The 23,636-nt window shown below is 44.8% G+C and overlaps 1 protein-coding gene across 4 annotated transcripts in view; it reads right to left on the minus strand.

The window, feature by feature from the left end:
• Positions 1-23,636, minus strand: part of ASZ1 (ankyrin repeat, SAM and basic leucine zipper domain containing 1) — a 1,559,240-nt gene that overhangs the window by 328,809 nt on the left and 1,206,795 nt on the right. For all 4 annotated transcript variants that reach the window (XM_044088717.1, XM_044088716.1, XM_044088719.1 and 1 more), the window contains one exon: positions 9,540-9,642. In XM_044088717.1, coding sequence (XP_043944652.1) covers positions 9,540-9,642 — 103 coding nt within the window. The remainder of the gene's footprint in view (positions 1-9,539; positions 9,643-23,636) is intronic.

Raw genomic sequence — 23,636 nt, forward strand, 5'->3', positions numbered from 1 at the left:
AAGATTGACAACACATCATTTATCAAGGTGGAACATGGGTGCCCTCACTACTCAAAGGTGAGGTTGTTCTAACAAAGAGACAAAGTCATTTCTGTGATGGGCTTAACTCCAGAAAAGTGTGAACAAAGCCTGCTCTCCATCTCCTTAGGTTTGTGACAGCAAAAAGTAGAGGGATAAGTAAAGGACCATCTTGTCAGGCATGCTCAACCAACCTCAATTTGCAAGATGTAAAATAAGCCAAATATTTTTATCCTACATCTTACAGTGACTGGGTGGGAGTGCTGGCACTTATGACAGTGCATCACATTCTCTCCCAAGCAGTCAAAACATAGATGGTGTAGGTTTTTGCTCATAATCTGCAGACCACAGGAACACTTTGGTGGCTGAATTTTCTTAGGACTGAAAACAGGAAGTTTTCCATGATATAGATCAGGTTTTAGATTTGAAGCTGCAAACTGAGTGGCAGAAAAAAAATGGGTGGGGGGGGTAAAGTGGCATGAAGTGCCTGTATGCATAAAGAAGGGATACATGCAATCCCAAAAGCAGGATCTTGGGAGAGAATGGCTTAGCAGAGAGGGGAGAGATAATGCTGTTTTTATTTTATTAATGTCCTCTGGATACAGGTGTCCCTTTTAAGAGGCTGTTCTAATCACAGACCAACAAAGAAGGGTCGCCAATATCAATCCGGCATGGATGACTACGAGTAGATCAACCCATGTGACCTTGCAAATTGTTCTCCAAATCAAGGCAAACATGCAAAACCAAACAGCCATATGCAGAACTATCTATGAACTTGCTACAGTCAGGGTTACTGCAGTACCTTCAGCAATATTTTTGTTTCCTTTGAAGCTTAGCAGGAGAAACTCAGGATGGCAGAACTGCCTGATGCTTAGTGTCACTACTCTCTTAGAAACTTTTTTGGTGGTGAATTGGTCTATATGAACAGTAAGTACATGGCAAGGATCAGAAACCTTTCATACTGGTGAATGCTTTTTTTCCTTTTCAACACGTCTAATAATGCCTTAATGAGCTGCCCCTAGTAGAATAGGGAGTCCTGGATGGTCTGCTTCAGTTTTTTTTTTGTTAATCTCAGTCATGCCATCCAGTGCAGACATCCCAAAAACTACTGTACCCACAGCAGTGACACACCTGAAACTGCAGTGAGCTATGTAAAGGCCCACAAGGATACCACATTTAGGGAGATCGGCAAGCACTTCAGTACAAGGCCAACAAAACAGGATACGCGAAACATGCAGCTTAGATTTCTACAGTCCAGACGGCTGGGGGAAATCCTCTTGTCTGCCCTGTCCATAGCCTCAGACTGCCATATGTTAAAGCAGTGGGATGGTGTTATCTCCTGGACTCACAATGGGATAAGCCATGTTTGGGGAGAAGCAGAACTGCATGCCAGTCCACAGAGGAACCCATCAAAGGGAATCTCTTACTTAAAGGAGAGGCTGTCTGAATGAGAGCCAAGTGGAGAAAATGTCTTAGTACTCTTGCCTGTAACAGACTGAAGAACCTCAGTCCCTTTTGACTTCTTTACCCAGAAAGATTCAGAAAGAGAAGGATTCAGAGTCTTTTATAACTAGCTCCAGCAGGAAGCAGTCTGAAATTGCCCAACATCTTTGGTGTGAAGTGAAGGAAAGATGCATAACGCAGCAAGAATGGAGGAGCTCATTGAAGATACTGCCAGTGCTCAGAAGACTGCTTTTGGTCCTGTTCTGACATCAAAATGTAATCCCATCAGGGAGCTGAGTGGTGCTATTGTAATCCCCAAGTGTGGACTGCTGCACTCATTTATACTCCACCAGGCAGCCGGATGCTGTTACTATAATCCTCAAGTGTGGACCTCTGCACTTAGTTGTTATACCCCACCAGGAGCTAAGTGGTGTCACTGTAATCCCCAAGTTTGGATGGCTGCACTCTTTTATACCCCACCAGGGGCTTAGTGGTGTTACTGTAATCCTCATGTGTGCACTGCTGCACTCAGTTATACCCCACCAGATAAGTGAGTGGTGACATGACTGCAAGACTAGTGTCTACATAAAGGGTAGTGGAAGCCTCCTTAACTCCTACCAATAAGGTAAGGAAAAAATTGTGGTGAGGGAAGGGAAGATGCCTCCATGGACAGGGTGCAAAATTAGCATATTTGCCAGCAGGGAAGGCTTGCAGAAAGTGAAAGGGTGGAGGCCACAGAGATGAAAGGATGGCAGCTAGGTTGAATATTTTACACTTAGGCAATCCACAATGTTTTTGCTTCTTCCCTAGTTTGTATATGAAATGACACTACAGGCCCTGGCTGGTCAGCTAATGAATGCATAATTTAAGATTGTGCAGGTTTCTTTGTCATTGAAAGCAGGAACCTTCCTACAATACATGTTGGCATTAATATCTGAACTATATGAAAGGCAAGAAAGACTAGTGGAGCAAACAATGTGTGATCTGCCAGAGACTGAAATAACTGCATACAGAAAAATATCCTCAAAGAGGCTTCCAAACTGCCACTGACTGCAGAAGGTCCCAGAAAGTAAGATCTTACCAATACCTGCTATGCAGATAACCAAGTGGAAGGGTTATAATGTAAGATAGACACACCTTTAAATCTATTACATTTACTGTTACAAGACACTGCATGAATCCATATAAAAAGTTGATTACTAACCACCTGCTGACCTTAGTTTTCTCATATGAATGCAAAAGTTGCATTTAATGCTACTACAGAAACAGTGGGGAAGTTTTTTTTCCCTCGACTCCTCTGAGGAAGAGGAATGAACAGCATTTGGGCTTACTCTGATTTGCTAACATTCTGAAGTTAATCTATTCATGTGAACTTGTCATGCAAAATTAGAAGCTGCCAGTCTGCTTATGTTGTATTTTATCTGACATTTCACAGTAAGACATTAAATTCAATATGTATTTGCCCTTTTCTGCAAAAAGCAAATGGAAAACTATATGACAGAACATCTTGGGATTTGTATAAAAGAAAAAAAGTTATGTACTCACCCTAACATTCAATCTGTGTTGTCCATTTCAATTCATCCTCAACCTGTGGCTTCAGATCCGAACCTCGGATCCGACTCAGAAGCTTCTACAGCTTAGGATCTGAGTGTCAAGCACCTCCCTTACCCACAATGCCCCTGTCCTCCAGATTACCTCAGATCAAGTTTGCTGCAGTTGCATAACATCTACATATATATACAGAAAATAAATCAATATAGGATGAAGATGAAATCAGGAGCACAAAAGGAACAGTGGTTCCTGAAAAACCTCTGAAAGTCTTCCTAGAAAGGACAGGGGGATTGGGGCGGGGGTGGGGGCTGAGGAAGAATGAAAATGGGCAACACAGATGGAATGTTACAGTGAGTACATAACGTCTTATTTTCATTTGTTCCTCAACCTGTGTGACAGAGTCCCCAGCTACATACCTCTTGGGTGGCCCTCATGGAAGAATATTCCTGAACACCGCACAGCCAAAAGATGCTCTATTTATGGATATGTCTAACTTGTAATGTGTAACAAATGTATGAGTATTTGACCTGAAGGTGGCTGCACAAATATCATCGATAGATACATTAGACCAAAAAGCTGCTGAGGAGGACAATGATCTAGTAGAATGTGCTTTCATATCCCCAGGAGGCGAGATAACTTTTGTGGAATAAACATAAGAAATGTAATCTGCAATCCACTAAACTAAGGTCACTTTGGATATAGGCATCCTCAAATTTGCCTTAGAAAAGGAAATGAATAACTGGTCAGATTTTATGAAGGCCTTTTTACGGTCCAACTAAAAATTTAACTTTGTGTACATCTAACAGGTGAAGGGCATATTCGCCCCTATTCCTGAAATTTGGAAAAAATACAGGGAGATTGATGAACTGATTGATACTATTTTCAGAGGCAGCTTTTGGTAAAAAGGTCGGATTTATATGTAGGGTAACTCTGTTCTTATGGAAAATCAAATACAGTGGTTTGGAAGAGAGTGCATGCAATTCTGAAATTCTCCTAGACGAGGTTATAGCCACCAAGAATAAGGTCTTCCATGATAAGAATTGGAGATCTACTTTGGCAGAAGGTTCGAAAGAAGAGTAAACTAGAGCTTGTTAAGACCATAGTGAGAACCCATGGAGGAGTAGGATCTTTGAATGGAGATCTAAGCAAGAAGGTACCTCTGAGAAAAAACTTACACAATTTAGAAGTCAAAGAATTTTCACCTATGTGGTAACTTGATATGGCTGCTAAATGTACCTTGACAGTGGAGTAGCTTGGTCCATTCTGAAAAATTGAAGCAAGGAACTCAAGAACTGCTCAAATGGGGGCAGAAAAATAATCCATATGTCTTTGGTTAGCCCAAATGGAGAGTGTTTTCCACTTGCTCTTGTAAATTTTTCTGGTGGAAGTTTTATATGAACATTCCAGAATTTCTTTAACTGGAGTGGAAAGCCTGGAAAGTCTAGCTGTCATTAAAACTGGAGAAACCATGCATTCAATTTGAGGCCTGTCAAATCCGGGTGAGCTTGTCCTGAATGGTGAAAAAGGAGGCCTGGAATTGGGTCCAGCATCCAGGGAGGATATGTCAGGTGAGACCAAAGAAAGGGGAAATAAACCTGTTGAGGCCAGAAAGGTGCAATGAGGATCACTTTGCTCTTCAACCTCTGTGCTTTCTGGAGAAATTTGGGAATGAGAGGGAGGGGGATAAGCATAAAGGAGACTGGAAGGCCAAACATGAACTACAGCTTCTCTCGGTAACTGTCTCTGAGGAGGGATCAGGACAAAGAACCTGCTGCATTTGTTGTTGGAAGGGGATGCAAAGGGACAGCAGCAAGACTGACCCCATATGAAGAAGATCAAGTTCACCACAGACTGACTTAGAGACCAATGGTGAGGCATCAGAAGGGTTCTGCTGAGCCTGTCCTCTAGGATGTTGATTTCCCCGGTGTTGCTACTAGAAAGCAGTTGGAAAAGATCACTCTCTACCAAATTCTCACTGCTTTTCGACAAAGGGGGGCAAGATTTTTTTCCATCTTGTTTGTTGATGTACCAAAACTATGCACATGTCAGGTTCAACTGCAACTGTCCCTAGAGGAAGAAAATTCTGGGAGTCTTGCAGTGCTAGGAGCACCACTCATATCTCTAGGACATTTATATGCAGATTGGTCTCCTGTGTCGACCACGTGCCTTGAACAACTTGTCCCAAGTAATACCCCCCTCCAACTGGAATGCGTCCGTGGTCAATGTGGCAATGGGGAGAGGAAGAATAAACAGATGTCCTCCATTGACATCCTTCAACTGGAGTCACCATGACAGAGACTTTGCACACCTAATACAGCTTGATGGGATGATTCAGAGGATAGCTGTATAGGGATCCTTGTAATGCTAGAGTCCACTGAAGAATCCACATGTGTAGGGAAGCTGTAAGAACCAACATTATGGTGGCAGCCATCGAACCTAGTGCTTTGAGAACTAATTCTGCAAGTGGGAAAGGAATGCCTAGGATTTGTCTGATATGTAATCTCAAGGACAGAATTCTGTTTGAAGGTAAGAGGGCTAAGGTAGTTGAGTGTGTCTAGATGCACCCCTATAAAATGTATCACTTGAATTGGTTGTAGTTGAGACGTTTTGTGATTTATTGCAATTCCCAGAGTATTCGCTAGGTGAAGCGGATATCTCTGGCTTGTAGGAGTAGATGCCTGGTTGATGCGGTCAAGAGCTAGTTGTCCAGGTAAGGAAACACTCTGAATCCGAGAAGTCTCAGGTGAGCCACTACTACTGCCATGCATTTGCTGAACACCCGGGGGGGGGGGGGGCTGTAGTGAGACCAAAGGACAGAACTCTGAATTGATAATAATTGGCTCCCAGCTGGAAGCATTGAAACCTTTGAGAGTGCCTGTTCATTTTGATGTGGTGCAAATGCGGCGCAGTGGTGCAGTGGTTAACGCTGTCACCTCACAGCAAGAGGTTTTCCAGTTCGATTCTCGACTGGGGTGCCTTCTGTGTGGAGTTTGCATGTTCTCCCTGCGTTCGCGTGGGTTTCCTCCGGGTACTCTGGTTTCCTCCCACATTCTAAAGACATGCTTCTGGAGCATTTCTCCCTGGGCCTCCACTGAAAACAGGATCTGTGGAACCTAGTCGGACTTTCCCGGTCAACAAATGTTAAATAAAATAAAAGAAAAGAAAAAAATGTGATAGTATGCATCTTGAAGATTTATTGAGCACATCCAGCCATAGTTTTGAAGGAGAGGTAGAATAGACTGTACCGGGGACCATGCAGAATTTTGAGTTCTTTATGGACTTGTTTAGGATGGTTAGATCCAGTATTGGTATCAAGTCCCATCTTTTTTGGCATGAAAAAGAACCTTGAGTAGATTCTGGACCCTGTTTGGTCTGGTGGGACCTTCTGGATGACTCTTCTCTAGCAGCTTTGCGGTTTCTTGTGCTGCTGACTCCCTCTGATTGGGTGGAACATCGGGTAGATTTTTCTTTGGGTTGGGAGTTTTGAAAAAGGGAATGCAATATCCTCTGGATATGATCCTTTGCACCTAACAGTTGTTTGTAATGGCTAACCAGACATTTAGGTGCACAGATAAGCATGCCCCCCCCTCCTGGCTGCCTCCAGAGAGGGACAGTTGAACAACTGCTCAGAAGCGCTGAAAGGATCCGTCTCAGAAGGAATCTCAAGATCCTTGGTTCTAAAGACCTCCTCTGCCACATGGGTGGCATCTACCAAAATCTCCCTGTGAATCCTGGAAATGCCCTTGTGACTTCTTGAACTGCTACTTCTTACATCCATGTTGGTTCTTGGAAAATGGTCTTTGTAAGGTAGAGAATTGGATTCCAATGGCAGACAAGGTTTTCCCACTTTTTTCACATCGGGAGAGAGTATCTTTCATGGCTGGTGCAAACAGTGACGATCCACCAAAAGGAGTATTGATGAATGATGCCTTTTAATAGGTTCTGCAAAATCACAAAGTCACATCCAGGCATGTCTCCTTATGGCAATGCCTGAACTGGCAAGCCCTTGAGGAACCATCAGAAGCATGTGACATTAACCTCAAACACTTTCAAGATGGATTGCAGGGTGGCCATTCAGACAAAAAAGTTTTCTGTTCCTCTTGAGACATGGACCCTGGGACAGTGTTGGAGAGCTCCTTTAGTAAGTCCCTCTGTAACTTGTTAAAGTGAGCAAAGTAATTCAGCAATCGCAGTGCAAAGATCAATGATGTGTACACCTCCTTCCTGAACTTGTCCAAAGCTCTAGGCAACCATATTAGGTGGATGAACAGTGGAGCTCTGTTCGGTCAGCTCCTTCTTAGTGGCTGACTCAACAATCATGGCATCTATAGGGGTACCTTTTGTCCAGAGTTGCTCATCTGAAAAGGCACCAAGGATTTTGTCAGCTCTTTTTGGTATGGGCTCCACGGTGTTGGGCTCCTTCCATGCCCTGTGAAAGACAAGGTCTATAAGGTCATCCGCAGAAAGGGTCACCTAAGATGTAGATAGGTCAGACCCGAAGGCTTCCAAGAACACAAACTCGTCTGAGGAAGGGCTTTGGGTATGCCAACCACCTCTTTGGTGTAGGATTTCAAGGATGTCTCTGTAGGAGACATCAAGTGGAGATGTTGCGGACCCTTTCCCTTCATCAAAGTCTGTGTTTTCTGTCAAAGATTCCTGTGGGGAGTTTAGGTGCCTCCTTTTACACCATCTCTTGCAAGAGACCTCCTTGGTGGGATGTTCCTGGGAGGTGTCAGAAGAGAGGGGAAGCTCTGCAGAGAGAGATACTCTAAAGCTCTTGGGTTTGCCTGTCTGTGAAGTGGAGGATGACCAAGCACAGTCAGAACACGAGTAGGATATGAAGGAGGTAGAGTCAAAGTAATTCCTGGCTGGGAGAACATTCTCTCCACCACTTCGAATGCAGAAGGACCTGGAGATGTCCTTAGTAGTCCCACCAAAGCCATAGCTCTCAAAGCAGACAAGCCCAGACCCTCACGGATTCCATGCCCTAGAGGGGGAGTCATAGCCGAGGGATGCCAGCACTAGGGAAAGTGGTGGTTGCAAACACTTTGACACTGAGGACATTCCCTCAGATCAAAAGCTTTGAATTAGAGAACTGTTGTGTTCCAACAAAGTCAAAGCCAATAAGATCAGAGAAGTCATCAGAGCCCAGGATGGAAGGGCCTTCTGATCCGACATATCGACTCTGGTAACCTCCGGCTCCAAGGGCTCCGAAGCAGGAGGTCTGATCGGAGAAGGCGTTATCAATGGTATAAAGGTAGGATGGTGGCTCATGGATCGGGTGGGGGATGGAGCAGGCAAAACCCCCATATCTGTATCTGCGTCCTGAGGAATTTCCTCATCATCCTGTCCACCTCTGCTTCAGAAAGACTCCATGAAGATCTAACGGAGGATGAAGTGGAGTGAGGTTTGGACATTTTTTGTGAGGTCTCCTGAAGAAAGGGAGACCTTAAGGTTGGAGACATTGCTTACAAGGGGGAACTAGAAATACGGTGTTGAGGAGGAGTCAGTAATGTCAATGTCGGATCCGAAGGCTTCAGATCAGATAATTTCAAGTTCTTAGCATATCGCTCAGTCATAGCCTTTTTTGGAGACTGGGCAGGAGAGCATTTTCTCTGCTCCTTGGGCTCCTTTTGCTTTTTAGTGGGGGTTTGAGCCCCCTGATTCCTTAGAAGATCTAGCTGTACATGAAGAAGTCAGAGAGAAGGCCCTTCAAAATTAGTTTGTTGCAACGGTCACCAATAGCTCGGGCACTGAAATCAGCACAGATGTCGCAATCTACATCTAAGTGACTGGGACCTAGACAGTACACGCACTCCCTGTGGGCATCAGACTGTGGGATCTTGTGTCCACAGGAAATGCATTTTTTAAATCCAGTTGGCTTGTCAGATTTCTCAGCCATAACACAGTAAGAGCAAAATACAGGTTTTTATTTATTTTTAAAGAAAAGAGGCAAAAGGAAAACTGCCAACAATGGTAGGAGCCATTATAAAAAAGGTTTTACAGAGGACTGAGAAACCCGAAAAAAAATGAAGGTTGTTTAGAGGGTAAGGAAGGGTGATAGAAATATATCAAGAAACAAAAGTTTTACGTTTACTCATGACCCACAAAGAGCTATGACAGAAGGAAAATCCCGACTTGTTTGAAGCGGGGTAAATGAGATCTGATGTAATCTGGAGGAGAGAGGCATTATGATAAGGGAGGAACTTGAGAGTCAGATCCTAAGGTATAGAAGCGAGTGAGTCGGATCTGAGGTTCGGATCCGAACCCGCAGGTTGAGGAACGAATGAAAATGACATCAAATCTACTTTTATTAAGACTAAAAACATGATCTAAAGACTGTAAACATGCACATTTCAAACATACATCTCAGGAGAAAAATTCATTCAAAAACATGCAGCATTGTCACACTTTCTGTAAAAAAAAAATTCAAACAAACTAGGGGCTATATTATTTAGATTAAATTTAATGTGTAGTTATTCTATATTATGCATATCAACTGTCATATAATTATTCATTATAAATACCTTGCTTCCATCTTCAGGTAGCTGGTTTGCTATATTTTGTACTGCAAGAATCAAATGACCACACTGCTTGTTCAGCTTTATGAGAAATGCAAGAAGTCCATCTCTGTTGTGAAAATAATACAATTAAAACAACATGGCTATTAGCATTTTATTTCTGCTGAGACATACCACAATTAGAAATAAAACAGTTACAGAGCCTGTTTGCTTGACAAAGCCTACGTGCAAAAACTTGATGTCAAAACTCAAAGAGGGACTCGCATAACCTGTAACAGAACAGCTGAGCAAAAATGTATTCAAAAATGAGCTCTTTATCTAGTTTTGTACAAGGCAATTATATGCCCCATAAGAGGTCTTCTGACATTCTCTGCCCCTTTCCCAATATTTGTAATCAAGATGTGAAACAATCTTATTTGACCTAATACTTCACAAATGCAGTGGACCTACAAACACCTGTACGAAGGACCTAAATCCACACCAGAAAATAAATAAGACTTTCTGGAGGGATAGGTTCCTCGTGCCATATATTGTTAGACAATGAGATAAGTTACCATCGTAGCTCAAATCAAGCACTACTTTGGCTACAATTAAGGCAAGTCTAGGTGACTGGATGGTTAGACACAAACTTACACCAGGGTTATCATGTATGGCCCTGTTCAATTTGGGAGGTAAACACTTAAGTGTTGAAAAGGGTAGTAAGAACTTCTAAATGCATCTTAAGCGTGTATACAGGAAGGCATCTCTGAATCCCTGTGAATATTGTTCTTCTGTTCCAATATTCTCCTACTTTCCTTTACAGTAAGTGGCTTACTCTCCTACAGGAAGAGAGAAGTACAGCCTCTCTCTCCAAAGGGGAATTTTTCATTAATGCTCTCCAAACTTATTCAGAGCCCATTCTGAACATCAAGAAATGCACAGAGGTCTGCCCTTGTGTTTTTGCATGCAACCCTGGAACATTTCATAGGAAGTTACTAGGCTACTGGCCCTGAGGCCCTTACAAGTCCAGCCAGGAATTTACCCCATGTTCCGACAAGTCAGCACCCGATGCCCCTATCCGGCATGGACACAGGTGAAATCCCAGGGGTGTTATTTTCTGTTCCACATCCAGTTATCCAGGTTGCACTTAAAAAGGGTTAATGAGGTATGTGAAGACTGGTAGAGAAGGGAGAAGGCTGCCAGCCTAGCCAGACAGAATTTTATAGATAATTCTATCAATTGAAAATATAAATGTAAAATACAGGCTTGTTTCTTAAATGAAAGAAAACACTGTAAAATGTGAACTTCAAGATTGTAGCAACATTGCCATCTCCTGTAAGGAAAACTAAGCCAAGCATTTCAAATGTTCTTTGAAATTAAAATTATGTTTTGTATGTCCTTTGAAGTTAGAATTTGGAGTCGATGAGTCTGGAGTAAGCATCCTGCCTATTGTTTTAAGGCTAAAGTTAATGACCAGAATTTAAATGTGGAATGTCCTTTATTGCTCTAAGTGTAAAAGAATGTAAATGCAGTTTCGGTGTCACCTGGGAACCAGGAAAGTGTAAACAAATGATGTAACGTTTTAGCAGAACTGCAGTTTCAATTTAAACAGTGAGAACCAGAAATTAAGCATTTTGATCTTGGATATCTAACTCATAAGCACTCTGCCTGTTGTCTTAAGTAAGTTATGTTAGAAGTAAGTTTTCTTGTAGTAATAGCGAGGAAATTAGAAGAAAGTTAGACTAAGTGTTTTTCTGTTATGTCAGAACTGTACTACTGAATTATTTTACGTTTGTGTGATCTCTGAACTCCTGACTAGCACTGTGGTGTAGTAGTATTGTCTTGTGTTTTAATTATTTATTATTAAATATTTTAAAAACCTTTTACCTGTGGCTGGTTTATGTAGATATGTCAAGCTCTAGAGTACATTGCATATTTATAGAGTTTACTGTCTAAGCCAGTTCTATAGTTTTAGCCCTGAGCTAATTGGATAATAATATTGCACAGTAATAATTGGACACCCTTTTAATGGCCTTTGGGTTGCTGATACTTATTAGCTGGTGGTGGCAGTAATTAATACTGTATAGTCTGGGTAAAGGGGCACAGCTGGAGAATGAATCTGTGTCAGCCTTTCCCAGGAGTGTCTGTGAAGTTGTATAAATACTGATCTCTAAGTGTGTGTGTGTGTGTGTGTGTGTGTGTGTGTGTGTGTGTCAGCTACCTGGGCAGGGACACGAAGCACTGGTTGGACAGAGAGAGTACTGGAGATTAGCTTGCCAGCTAGGCTGAGATCTAGACCCTATAGCTGTGCCAGTGGGGAGTCTTATTGGGGACATGGAGAGCAAGGGAGTAACCAGCCCCAGACTAACTGTGATCTCTGTGTGCACTTACAGGAAATTGTACTTTACTGTGTGTATTTGTTATCCTTTCTTCTTGTATGAGACGCCTTTCTCTGGTGTTAGTGGTGAGGATTCAGGCTCCTTGATTGCTGGGCCAGGGCACTGGCGTCACATGTGGTTTGCAGTGGTGGGATCCACTTCACATTTGTGGTGGCGGTGGATGTCCACACCATAAATTAATTAGTTGGCAAATACTAATTGTCTTGTAGTGATGTGGTTAGAGTGAATCATATAGCTTATGTACAGTGATCTCTGAAGGTGTTTTGTACTCTAAAACAACCACTCAGTAAATACTCAGCGTTCAGATCACAATTGTTTTATTTCTTTTGTTAGCTTAGTCAGGGTGAGCAGGCAGCATGTCAGCAGAGCAGTATGGAAAGCTGACAAGGAGCCAGCTGGTGCAGATGTGCCAAGCTAGGAGACTGGTGCATGGAAACCTGACTAAGGCAGACCTGATTGCAGCCTTGGTTACAGCTGCATCAGAAAACACCATCCAGGAGGACAATCAGACTGGCAGTGGAGATACAATATCCTCAGAGAATGGACAACTCAACCTTTCTGCAGTGGACTTAAAATCCAGCTGGAGCAAGAGAGACTTGAGTTGGAGGCCAGGCATTTGGAGATAGAAGCCGAAGAAAATGAGTGTCAGAGGAGGCATGAGAGGGAAATGCTGACTCTTTGCCAGAGTCATGGAGGTAATGGGGAAGGGAGTAACTGGACCCCAGAAGCACAACAGGTCAGTAATTGTTTTCCGCAATTTAAAGAGGGGGATAATTTTGATAGTTTCATTCATTAGTTTGAGAGGGTGTGTAAACAGTATAGTGCTGACCAAAGGCTCTGGGTATGGTTCCTGACCCCCTTACTCTGTGGGAAATCTGCAACTTTTTTATCAAAAATGCCTGACTCTGTTTTGATTATACTGCTGTAAAAAAATGTCTTTTAGAATGTTTTAAGGTAACACCTGAAATGTATAGGAAAAAGTTTCGTGAGCATAGACGCAGGGCAGATGAAAGTGTGTGAATATGTTGCTGAACTGAGCACTTATTTTCATAGCTGGGTAAGTGGATGTCACGCCACCACTTTTGAAGGGCTGGCAGAACTTTTGGTGAGGGAACAAGCCCTTAGCACTTTGCTTGAGGACATGAGAATCTGGTCAGCTGATAGACAATGTGCTACTTCAGATGCGTTGGGGAAGAAAGGAGACCTATACCTGGCCAGCAGGGCAGCCCAGCACAGGAAGGGGACCCCCCAGTACTGCTCATGGGTCTAAAGGAATCCATGGTGGGCAGCACAGACTGCCCCAACAGAATCTGCCAGTAGCAGGGGAAGCCACTAGTCCAGGTACACATCCAGGAGCTAGGGTTAAATGTTTTGATTGCAACCAGTGTAGCCATGTGGCATACAGGTGTCCACACACAGGCGAGGTGGGGAACCAAATGTGAGGGAGCCAGTAAGTGGAAAAGACAAAATGCCAATAGTAGGGTGTCGAGACAACAGGGGTACTAAACTACCATCCTGCAGATGTCCTGAGAGGGAAGGATTGGGATGAGGCAGTACCATATACTTATGCAGTCACATAAAGTGAGGCTAGGAGACAAGCATGTGGGTCTGGTAGCCTGGGGAGTACCCAGACAGACTGCATACTTGCAGCCAAGACTGATGAGGTGGTTACTTCAGGGAGGGAGCTACTCTGTAGCAGTGTGACTGCATGTGAGCAACAGCTGCTAGTGGGTACTGATGGTCCCTTGGACAGAGTGACTGCAAAGGTAGAGGTGAGTAGTAGTACCCAGGCTGACAAGTGAGGCACCGCTGTCAGAGGATGCCAGACTTCCTGTGGAAGAGGAGCTGGGAAGGGTTACAAGGAGAGAGTTGAGACAGGCTCAGCTCTCAGTCCCTACATTGCAAGGCCTGAGGCAGGTAGCTAGGGAGGCACCTGACTCTCAAGGGAAGGGGGAATCTGTATACTGGAACAAAGGGTTACTATACAGAGAGTGGACCCCTGAGGGAGGGTTAGAAGGTAAGAGTACAGCAGCTGGTAGTGCCTACCATCTGGCGCTTCTAGCCATAGCCCATGATATTCCCTTTGCAGATCATATAGGCATAAAATGTACAAAAAGGTGCATTATGCAGAACTTCAATTGGCTGGAATTTTCAGAGATATAACAGGGTACTACAGGACCAGTGAGCAGTACCAAAACGTAGGCAAGGCAGAAGACAAGGTGAGAGCTCCTTTGATGCCTTTGCCTGTGATTGAGGAGCCATTTCGGAGGGCAGCTATGGATATTGTGGGTCCTCTGAGTACCCCCACGTTCCACAGGGAAAAAGTATATCCTAGTGGCAGTGGATTATGCTACATGATACCCTGAGGCAGTGTCTTTGCCCTCCATTGAAGCAGAGGTGGCGGCAAATGCTTTGTTAGAGATTTTCAGCAGGGTGGATTTCCCAAAAGAAATACTGTCTGATAGAGGTGCCGATTTCATGTCAGACCTGCTGGCTTGTCTATGGAAGTCCTGCAGGGTGAAGCCCATGAAGACCACCCCCTACCATCCGAAGGCTAATGGTCTTGTTGAGAGGTTAAACTCTACAATCAAGTACATGCTACGGGCATTTGCAGATCAGTTTAAGAGGGAGTGGGACAAATATTTGCCCCATCTGTTTGCTTACAGAGAGGTTCCCCAGGAATCCACAGGTTTTTCACCCTTTGAGTTGCTGTATGGGCATAGGGTGAGGGGACCTTTAGATTTAATTTGAGATGAGTGGGAAGGTGAGTGCAAGTCTCACAAGGAGTCTTTTGTTACATACTTCCTAAACCTCAGGACAAGGCTCAGGGAACTCATGGGCTTGGCCCAGGAGAACCGGTCAGAAGCCCAACAACAGAAAAAGGTGTGGTATGACAGGAATGCTCGAGCTAGAGAGTATGCTGTTGGGGCAGCAGGTAATGGTTCTCATTCCTGTCAGACACAACAAACTGCAAGTAGCTTGGGAGGGACCATACAAGATGGTAAGAAAGGTAAGTAATGTTAACTACATGGTGGAACTGCTAGGCAGATGGCAGGGGCACAAACTGTACCATGTTAACATGATGAAACCTTACCATGATAGGAAGGCCTTTGTGCTGAGCATTTGCAGTAGATTGCAGGAGTCATCTAAGGGAGATCTGGGAACTGATCTCCTCAGTGATGCCCGGGCTGACACCTCAGTGGAAGGGGTAGCAATGTACCAGCAGCTATCTCCTACCCAGGTTCAAGAAATCCGAGCAGTGTTGCAGGAATTTGGGGACATGTTCACTGGGAACTCAGGGTGCACCCACCTGGTGTAGCACCAGGCGGATACAGGACCACAAAGGCCTATTAGGCAAACACCTTATAGGGTGCCTGAGAGAGTCAGACTCACTGAGGGAGGAGATACAGGAGATGTTGGAACTAAGGGTGATTCAAGAGTCCAACAATCCCTGGGACTCCCCAGTGGTGCTGGTGCTAAAAAGAGATGGGAGCACCAGGTTCTGTGTGGATTACAGGAAATGAAAGAGTCACACAGAGTCGGATGATTACCCCATGCCTAGGACAGATGAGGCCCTAGAGCAGCCGAGTGGGAATAAGTATCTTACAACCAGTGATCTTACCAAGGGTTACTGGCAGGTGCCCTTGACTCCCAGTGCTAGAGAGAAGTCAGCCTTTGTGACGCCTTTTGGCTTGTATGAGTTCACAAAGATGCCCACTGGGATGAAGAATGCCACAGCAACTTTCCAGAGGCTGGTGGATAATATCCTTAGCAGGAGCAGGAGGGTTTGCCCTTGCTTACCTAGATGATATTGCCATCTATAGCCATTCCTGACCAGAGCACCTTCAACATGTCAGGGGGGTGCTGGGCAGACTACAGAGGGCAGGGTTGACCATTAAGCTAAGCAAATGGGATGTGGGTATGGCAGAGGTCTCCTACCTAGGACATACGAGTGGGGAATGGTAAGATAAGGCCAGAACCTGCCAAAGTGGAAGCCATTCAGGCATGGCCTGCACCTGTTGCCAAAAAGCAGGTGAGGGCATTCTTAGGGACATCAGGGTACTACAGATAGTTTGTTCCCAGTCATAGTACCATAGCTGCTCCCTCACAGGAAGAACAGGCCAGATAAGGTAGTGTGGACCCCAGCATGTCAGCAGGCATTCCAGAAGCTTAAAGAAGGTTTGGGAGGACCCCCAGTGTTAGCCAGTCCAGATTACAGCAACAACTTTGTTGTACAGGTGGATGCTTTGAACCATGGGGTGGGGGCTGTACTTAGCCAGATTTCTTCAGAGGGGGAACAGCACCCAGTGGTTTATCTCAGTTGCAGGCTCCAACCCAGGGAGGAATGCTATGCAGCAATAGAAAAGGAATGTCTAGCCATAGTGTGGGCACTGCAGAAACTTCAGCCTTATCTGTATGGAAGAAAATTCACTGTTATGACAGATCACAACCCTCTAACATGGTTAAACAGAACCAGTCATCAAAATGGCAAGTTGCTAAGATGGAGCCTGGGGTTGCAAGCATATATGTCAGTGTAGCACCACAGTGGGAGTAGCAATGCCAATGCAGATGGACTCTCAAGACAGGGAATGGGGTAGTTATACCCTGATAGACCTAACCCTCTCAAGCGGCGTTTATCAAGGGTCACTTGAAAAACTAGCTTGAGTTCTCGGGGGGGGGGGGGGTGAGAAGGCTGCTAGCCTAGCCAGATAGAATGTTATACATAATTCTATCATTTGTAAATATAAATGTAAAATACAGACTTGTTTCTTAAATGAAAGAAAACACTGTAAAATGTGAACTTCAAGATTGTAGCAACATTGACATATGCTGTAAGGAAAACTAAGCCAAGCATTTCAAATGTTCTTTGAAATTAAAATTATGTTTTGTATGTCCTTTGAAGTTAGAATTTGGAGTCGATGAATCTGGAGTAAGCATTCTGCCTATTGTTTTGAGGCTAAAGTTAATGACCAGAATTTACATGAGGAATGTCCTTTATTGCTCTAAGTGTAAAAGAATGTAAATGCAATTCTGATGTGACCTGGGAACCAGGAAAGTGTAAACAAATGATTGTAATGTTTTAGCAGAACTGCAGTTTCAATTTAAACAGTGAGAACCAGAAATTATTAAGCATTTTGATCTTGGATATCCAACACATCAGCACTCTGCCTGTTGTCTTAAGCTATTTTAAAAGTATGTTTTCTTGTAGTAATGGCTAGGAAATTAGAAGAAAGTTAGACTAAGTGTTTTTCTGTTACATCAGAACTGTACTACTGAATTATTTTAAGTTTCTGTGTGATCTCTGAACTCCTGAATAGCACTGTGGTGTAGTAGTATTGCCTTGTGTTTTAATTATTTATTATTAAATAGCTGGTGGTGACAGTAATTACTACCGTATAGTCTGGGTATAGGGACACAGCCTTTCCCAGGAGTGTCTGTGAAGTTGTATAAATACTTATCCCTAGGTGTGTGTGTGTCAGCTACTTTGGCAGGGACACGAAGCACTGGTTGGACAGAGAGGGTACTGGAGGTTAGCTTGCCAGCTAGGCTGAGATCTAGACCCTATAGCTGTGCCAGTGGGGAATCTTATTGGGGGCCTGGACAGCAAGGGAGCAACCAGCCCCAGACTGACTGTGATCTCTGTGTGCATTTAATGGAAACTATTTTACTGTGTGTATTTGTTATCCTTTCTTCTTATAGCACACAACCTCTGTGGTGTTAATGGTAATGATTGAGGCTCCTTGATTGCTGGGCCAGGGCACGGGCATCACAAGGTACTCTACTTGACATGGAGAGGGAGTCTATTCCACAGAAGGGGGAGTCTCTGAGACACAAACCTGTCCCGCCAACAAGTCCTATTGATGTCACAGACCAGGTTGAGGTTGCACGTGTGGAGTGAGTTTGACTTGCAGATATGCAGCAGTCTCATCAAGGTGGGGTCTGAGATTGCTTTGTATGCCACACACGTCACCTCTGAGGAGTTTAAACTCCTGCTATAGCTTATATTTTCTTTTTCAAAATTTCCAATTCAGTGTGACCACTGGTATCCCAATAAGGGTTTCTTATTCACTAACAGACGGTCTTGTCTTGTTGTCTTATAACTTCACCATCACAACAGCTACTCCTGGCTATCTCCAAACTTGTGTATCAGGTGGGCCCGATAGATGCCTTGCCTCTGTGTCAGAAAAATGACAGAAGTGTAAATGAATGGGATTGTCTTTGACCTTATTTAACCCTTATGTTCAGAAATTACAATAGATTTACAAAACACAGCATGGCATACAGCTGTGCAGATACACGTATGTGAGTGTATACAAGTGTGTGTGTGTGTGTATATATATTATACACACACACATACACATATATGCTTATAACTTACATGGCTTTTTATATGGAAAATAGAATAGCATATATTACTTGTTGCTGCTATGCATAAATTTGATCTGATGAAGCTCTAACACAGGTGAAACCGTTTATCTTATTTTAACTTTGTAAAAAAGAGTTATGTACTTACCATAACTTGGCATCTGTTTTATCCTGTGTCATCATTCATCACCATAGGATCTAGGATCCAACACTGGATCCAAGCCAGCAACTTTCAACAGACTGATCCAAGGCTCTAGCTCCTCCCTCTCCCATGATGCCCTGCTGCCCTCTAACCCCCAGATCGAGTCTGCAAACCTATTCCTAAAGGCTACTCCTACCAAAATAGAAGGAAACCACTCAATTTCCTCTAAGATTGAAGCAAGGTAGGGGATGGCGGGTGGGAAATGTGATGAATGATGATATAGGATAACATAGATGCCAAGTCACGGTAAGTACATAACTCTTTATCTGATGTTATCCATGTCATCATTCATCACCATAGGATCAGACTCCCCAGCTACCATTTATCCTGGGAGGCCTTGAGGAAGGACGTGCCAGAGCACTATGGAGCCAAAGGAAGCCTTGCTCCTAGAAATCAAATCCAGCTTGTAATGTGATATAAAGGTGTGAGGATTAGACCAAGTGGGAGCAGAACAAATGTCATCAATAGAAACCCTTGCAACAAAGGCCAAAGATGTTGCTACAGAGCTAGTAGAACGAGCCCTGACATTACCTGGAACCTCAAGGTGGTTAAGGTCATAGACCGTAGAGATCCAGCTAGATATCCATTTAGAGATATAGTGACCTTAGAAACTGAAAGGTCTCATCTGTTAGGGGGAAAATACCACAAAACGCTGCTCTGATTTATGAAAACCTTTAGCCCTACGCAGGTACAACCGTAACTGCCAGTGAACATCCAAGGTATGTTGGAATAGATGGGGAAGAGAACAAAGCTGAATATATTGGTTTAGAGATGATTCGGAAGCAATCTTGAGCAAGAAGGAGAGGTTTGTCCTAGGAGAGACCCTGTCCTTGTGAAAATTCATGTAAGGAGGAGTAATGGTGAGAGCTTGCAGTTCTGAGAACCTCCTAGCTGAATTAATAGCCACCAGAAAAGTCGTCTTCCAAAACAGAAATTTGAGATCGCAGGAACCAGCAGGCTCAAAGGGACTCCTAGTCAGAAATTGCAAAACCAGTGTGAAGTCCCAAGGAGACAAAGGGTCTTTGACCGGTAGCCAAAGCAGAAAAAAACCCTTTCATAAAAACTTTGCAAAGCCTAGATGAAAAAGCAGACTCAGGGCTCACGTGAAAGTTGGAAATCACCGCCAATTGAAGCTTAATCATGAAAAAACTTGCTCCCGCTTGAAAAAGGGAAGACAAGAACAAAAGTACATCTGAAACTGAAGCTGAAAAGGGATCCAGATTCCTGCTTTTAGCCCAGAAAAAAACCCTTTCAACTTACTACTGTACACCTTTCTAGTTGAGGGTTTCTGGGAGGCTGGAATGACACTTTAATGTGGGACGCCAGCCTGGACTGTTTTATGATCATTGGAACTGGACAAACCATGCGGTGAGATAAAGGGTCCGAAGATTTGGGAGAAGAGGCCCTGATGGTTGGGAACTCAGATCCTGAAGGGGATCCAGTACCTATGGTGGACACTTCAGATGAGACCTGATGAAGAGGGCCCACGGTTGACTAGGCGAGAAAAGGGGCGATAAGGGATGTCCTCAGGTGTTGCGCTTTCTACAGAACCTTAGGAATTAAGGGGACAGGAGGGTAGGTGTAAAGGAGAACCAGAGGCCAATCATGTACTAAAGCGTCCCTGGGTGACTCCCCAGATGGAGGGATCAAAGTGAAGTACCTGTTGCACTTGTGGTTTGCTGGGAAGGTGAAAAGGTCGCAGCACGGTTAACCTAAACAGTTAAAAATCTGCTTCTCCACTGAAGGATTGAGGGACCACTAGTGAGGACTCAAAATAGATCTGCCAAGCCTGTCGGCCAACACGTTGAAATCCCTGAGTATGTGCATTGCAGTAATGAAGTGGCTGAAGGACATTGCACATTCCTACACTCTCATGGCCTCTCTGTATAATGGATAAGAATGTGTTCCCCCCCCACCTGTTGACATATCAGACAACTGCCATGTTTTCTGTCTGAATTGCAATTTTCCCTGGAGGGAGGCAGTCCTGGAAGGTTTGTAATGATAGAAGAACTGCTCATCTCCAGAACATGTATATGCAACTTGGTATCTACTGGGGACTATGCGACTTGGAAAGTCTTCCCCTGAAAATGCCCCCCCCTCCACCCCAACAGGGAGGCATCCATGGTCACTGTGGTCATGGGCGGTGGGAGAGAGAAAGGCTAGCCTAGACAGAGATCCTAAGACTGAAGCCACCACTGGAGATTACATCTGCACACAAGCATCAGTTTTATGGTCAAAGACAGGGGAAGGAGCAGTGATGACCACTGAACAACTAAGGTCCATTGCAACACTCACATGTGGAACCTTGCCAGGGGAACAAGATGAATGACCATGGGCACAGATCCGAGAGCCCGAAGAACCAGTTGAACAGGGGGGCGCGATAGGTCTAAAATCTGCGTGACCTGTTCCCGTATCAACTGAATTCTGCTCAAGGGTAAGGCTGCAATTTCTAAAACTGAGTCTAACTGAACTCCTATGAATTCTAACTGTTGAGTGGGGATCAGACTGGATTTCATAAGGTTGATGGTTATCCCCAAATGACAGAAGAGGGGGAGAACATAATGAATTGCCTGCATGAGTCGATGCCTCAAACGTGCCATGAGGAGCCAATCGTTGGGGTATGAAAAGACCTGGAACCCCTGCAGACACAGGTGAGCCACCACCACTGCCCATGCATTTCTTAAACACCCGGGGGGGGGGCATGGTGAGACCAAAGGGTAGGGGCTCTGAAATGGTAATGACTGGCTCCTAGTCAAAAGTGCAAGTGTCTCCTGGAACTCCTGTCTATTTTGATGTGATAGTATCCATCCTGGAGATTCACAGAGCACATCCAACCATCCTTGCATAACAGTGTCACAATGGACTGAGCAGTGACCATCTGGAACTTTGATTTCTTCACTTAGAGATTGAGCTTCCTGAGATCCAGAATAGGATGTAGATCCCCTGTCTTTTTTGGGACTAAAAAGAAGCAGGAATAAGTGCCAGATTCTTTTTGTCCTGCTGGGACTTCTTGGATTGCTCTTTTTAAAAATTGAACTTCTTTGAGGACCAAATCCCTTTGACTGGGTAGAATGTCTGAGGTAACACCTCACTGGAGAGGATTCCAAAAAGGGAATGAAACAGCCCCTGGAAACGATATTTAACACCCACTGATCAGAAGTGATGTTTGTCCAGGCTAGTGGGTGTAGGAAAATGCAACCCGACTGCTTTCAGGGCAGAGCAGCCATGCAACACTTCAGGAGAGCTGATATGACTGCTCAGAGAAGGGTTCCCTGATTTTGCTGTGCCTCCCCCTGTCTTGATGGTGGCATTGTCCAGTGAAACCTCTCCCCCTTCCTCTGGAGGAGAATTCATCAGGAGCATCATAAAAGGGAGGCTCTGCCTTAAGGAACCACATCTTCCTAGTTCCCCATTGGGTCTTAGAGAAGGACCTTTGTGGAGTAGAAAGCTTGATCCCCACCGCAGACGGTCTTTCCTTGTTGCAGGTCGTGTCCTTCACGGAAGGTCCAAAGAGAGTAAAACCACTGAAGGGGGCATTAGTAAAGGATGCCTTAAAGGGCTCCACAAACTCACATAAACATAGCCAGGTATGATGCCTCAAAGTAATTCCTGTACTAACTGCCCAAGAGGTAGCTTCCATGGCACTGGAAATTAACCTCATCGAGGAATCTGCGAAGGAGGTCAGAGTGGATAGCTTGGGAGACATCTGCTTGAGGTTCTCCGCTGGCAATAACTCTGTAAGGGAGCTGGAAAGCTCTTAGACCAAATCCCTTTGGAGCTGGATAAAATGTGCCAAATAATTTGTGGCTCTCAGTCCAAAGGTAGCTGAGGCATACACCTGCTTCCCAAAATGGTCTATCGCCGGGACTCCCTGTTCGGGGATGGCCCATGGATCTCTGCTCTGCTGCTTCTTTTTTGTGGTGGCGGCAACCACAATGGCATTAACTGGGGCTCCTTTGCTCCAGAAAGAACTGTCTGCGGGGGGGGGGGGGGGGGCTAAGAAATTTGTTGTCCTTTTTTGGAACAGGTGCCACTGTGTCTGGTTCCTTCCAGGCACTGCTGGTGATCAGGTCCACTAACTCATCAGAAGGGGGGGGGCACCCAGGAGGTAGATGTGCCCATCCCAAAGGTCTTCAGAAATATGGACTCCTCCAAAGACAGGGTTGGGGGAGACCAACCGCCCTTTTGCTTCAAGAGTTCAAGGATGTCTCCAAAGGAGACAGTCGAGCGGAGATCTGGGGGACCAGTCTTCTTCCTCGAGGTCCATATCCTCGGTGAGGGAATCCACGGAATAGTCCAAGTGCCTCCTCTTGCACTTTCCCAGGGGAGGACTCACAAGAAACAGGGACTCCCAGAGGGGAGGAAACTCTCTGAAGGTTTGATCAGGAGGGCTGACCCTGGACAGGATGGGAGGCCTCGCCAGCTGAAGTTGAGAGAAGCAGGAAGGGATCTGGAGGTGCGGCAAAGAAAACTCCAGACATGGAGAAGGCCCTCTCTACCAACCGGAAAGCAAATGAGCTAAAATGGGCCCATCTCCCACATCCAAGGGAGAGATCCCCCCCCTGAGACAGGGGAGTGCATCTATAAACAGCCCCACAACCCCCAGATGATACCCGTCTGGAGCTATTGAAAGCCGAAGCACAATGGGGAAGGGACTGGTCTGAGAAAATAGTACCAGATCCTCCCACCCCCCGAGCCGACGTGAACCCCTCCAGTACGGGGTTCACTCTGCTCCAAGGGTGGGGGAACAGAATAAGCCAGGAACCCCGACGGGGGTCAAGAAATGGGAGATACTCGGCCTTGCTGGAATCTGGCCACAGACATCCTGGTCCCTAGAATCCAAAGCCACTGGGGTTGGATAAGGAGAATAAGAAATCGGGAGGGGCAAGGCTCCCTTGGCCGGATAGGCAGGGGAACCAGGAGCCTCAACTTTATTTGGTCCTTGAGGAAGCTCCTCATCATTCTGTCCATGTCTGAGGGCAAGAGACTCCTCGAAGATCTAGAGGATGAAGAGGAGTGGGTAGACTTGGAGGGAGATCTCCCTGACCTACTGCGGCATTCTGAAGAACAGCTCTGAAGCTTTGGAGTTGACTGACTCATTTGTTTGGAGGTAGAAGGGACAACCACCACCACTTCCATGACTGGGATCGGATCAGA

The sequence above is a fragment of the Protopterus annectens genome, chromosome 11.part0, assembly GCF_019279795.1.
Source record: "Protopterus annectens isolate FY-2018-M chromosome 11.part0, PAN1.0, whole genome shotgun sequence".
Classification (NCBI taxonomy): Eukaryota; Metazoa; Chordata; order Ceratodontiformes; family Protopteridae; genus Protopterus; species Protopterus annectens.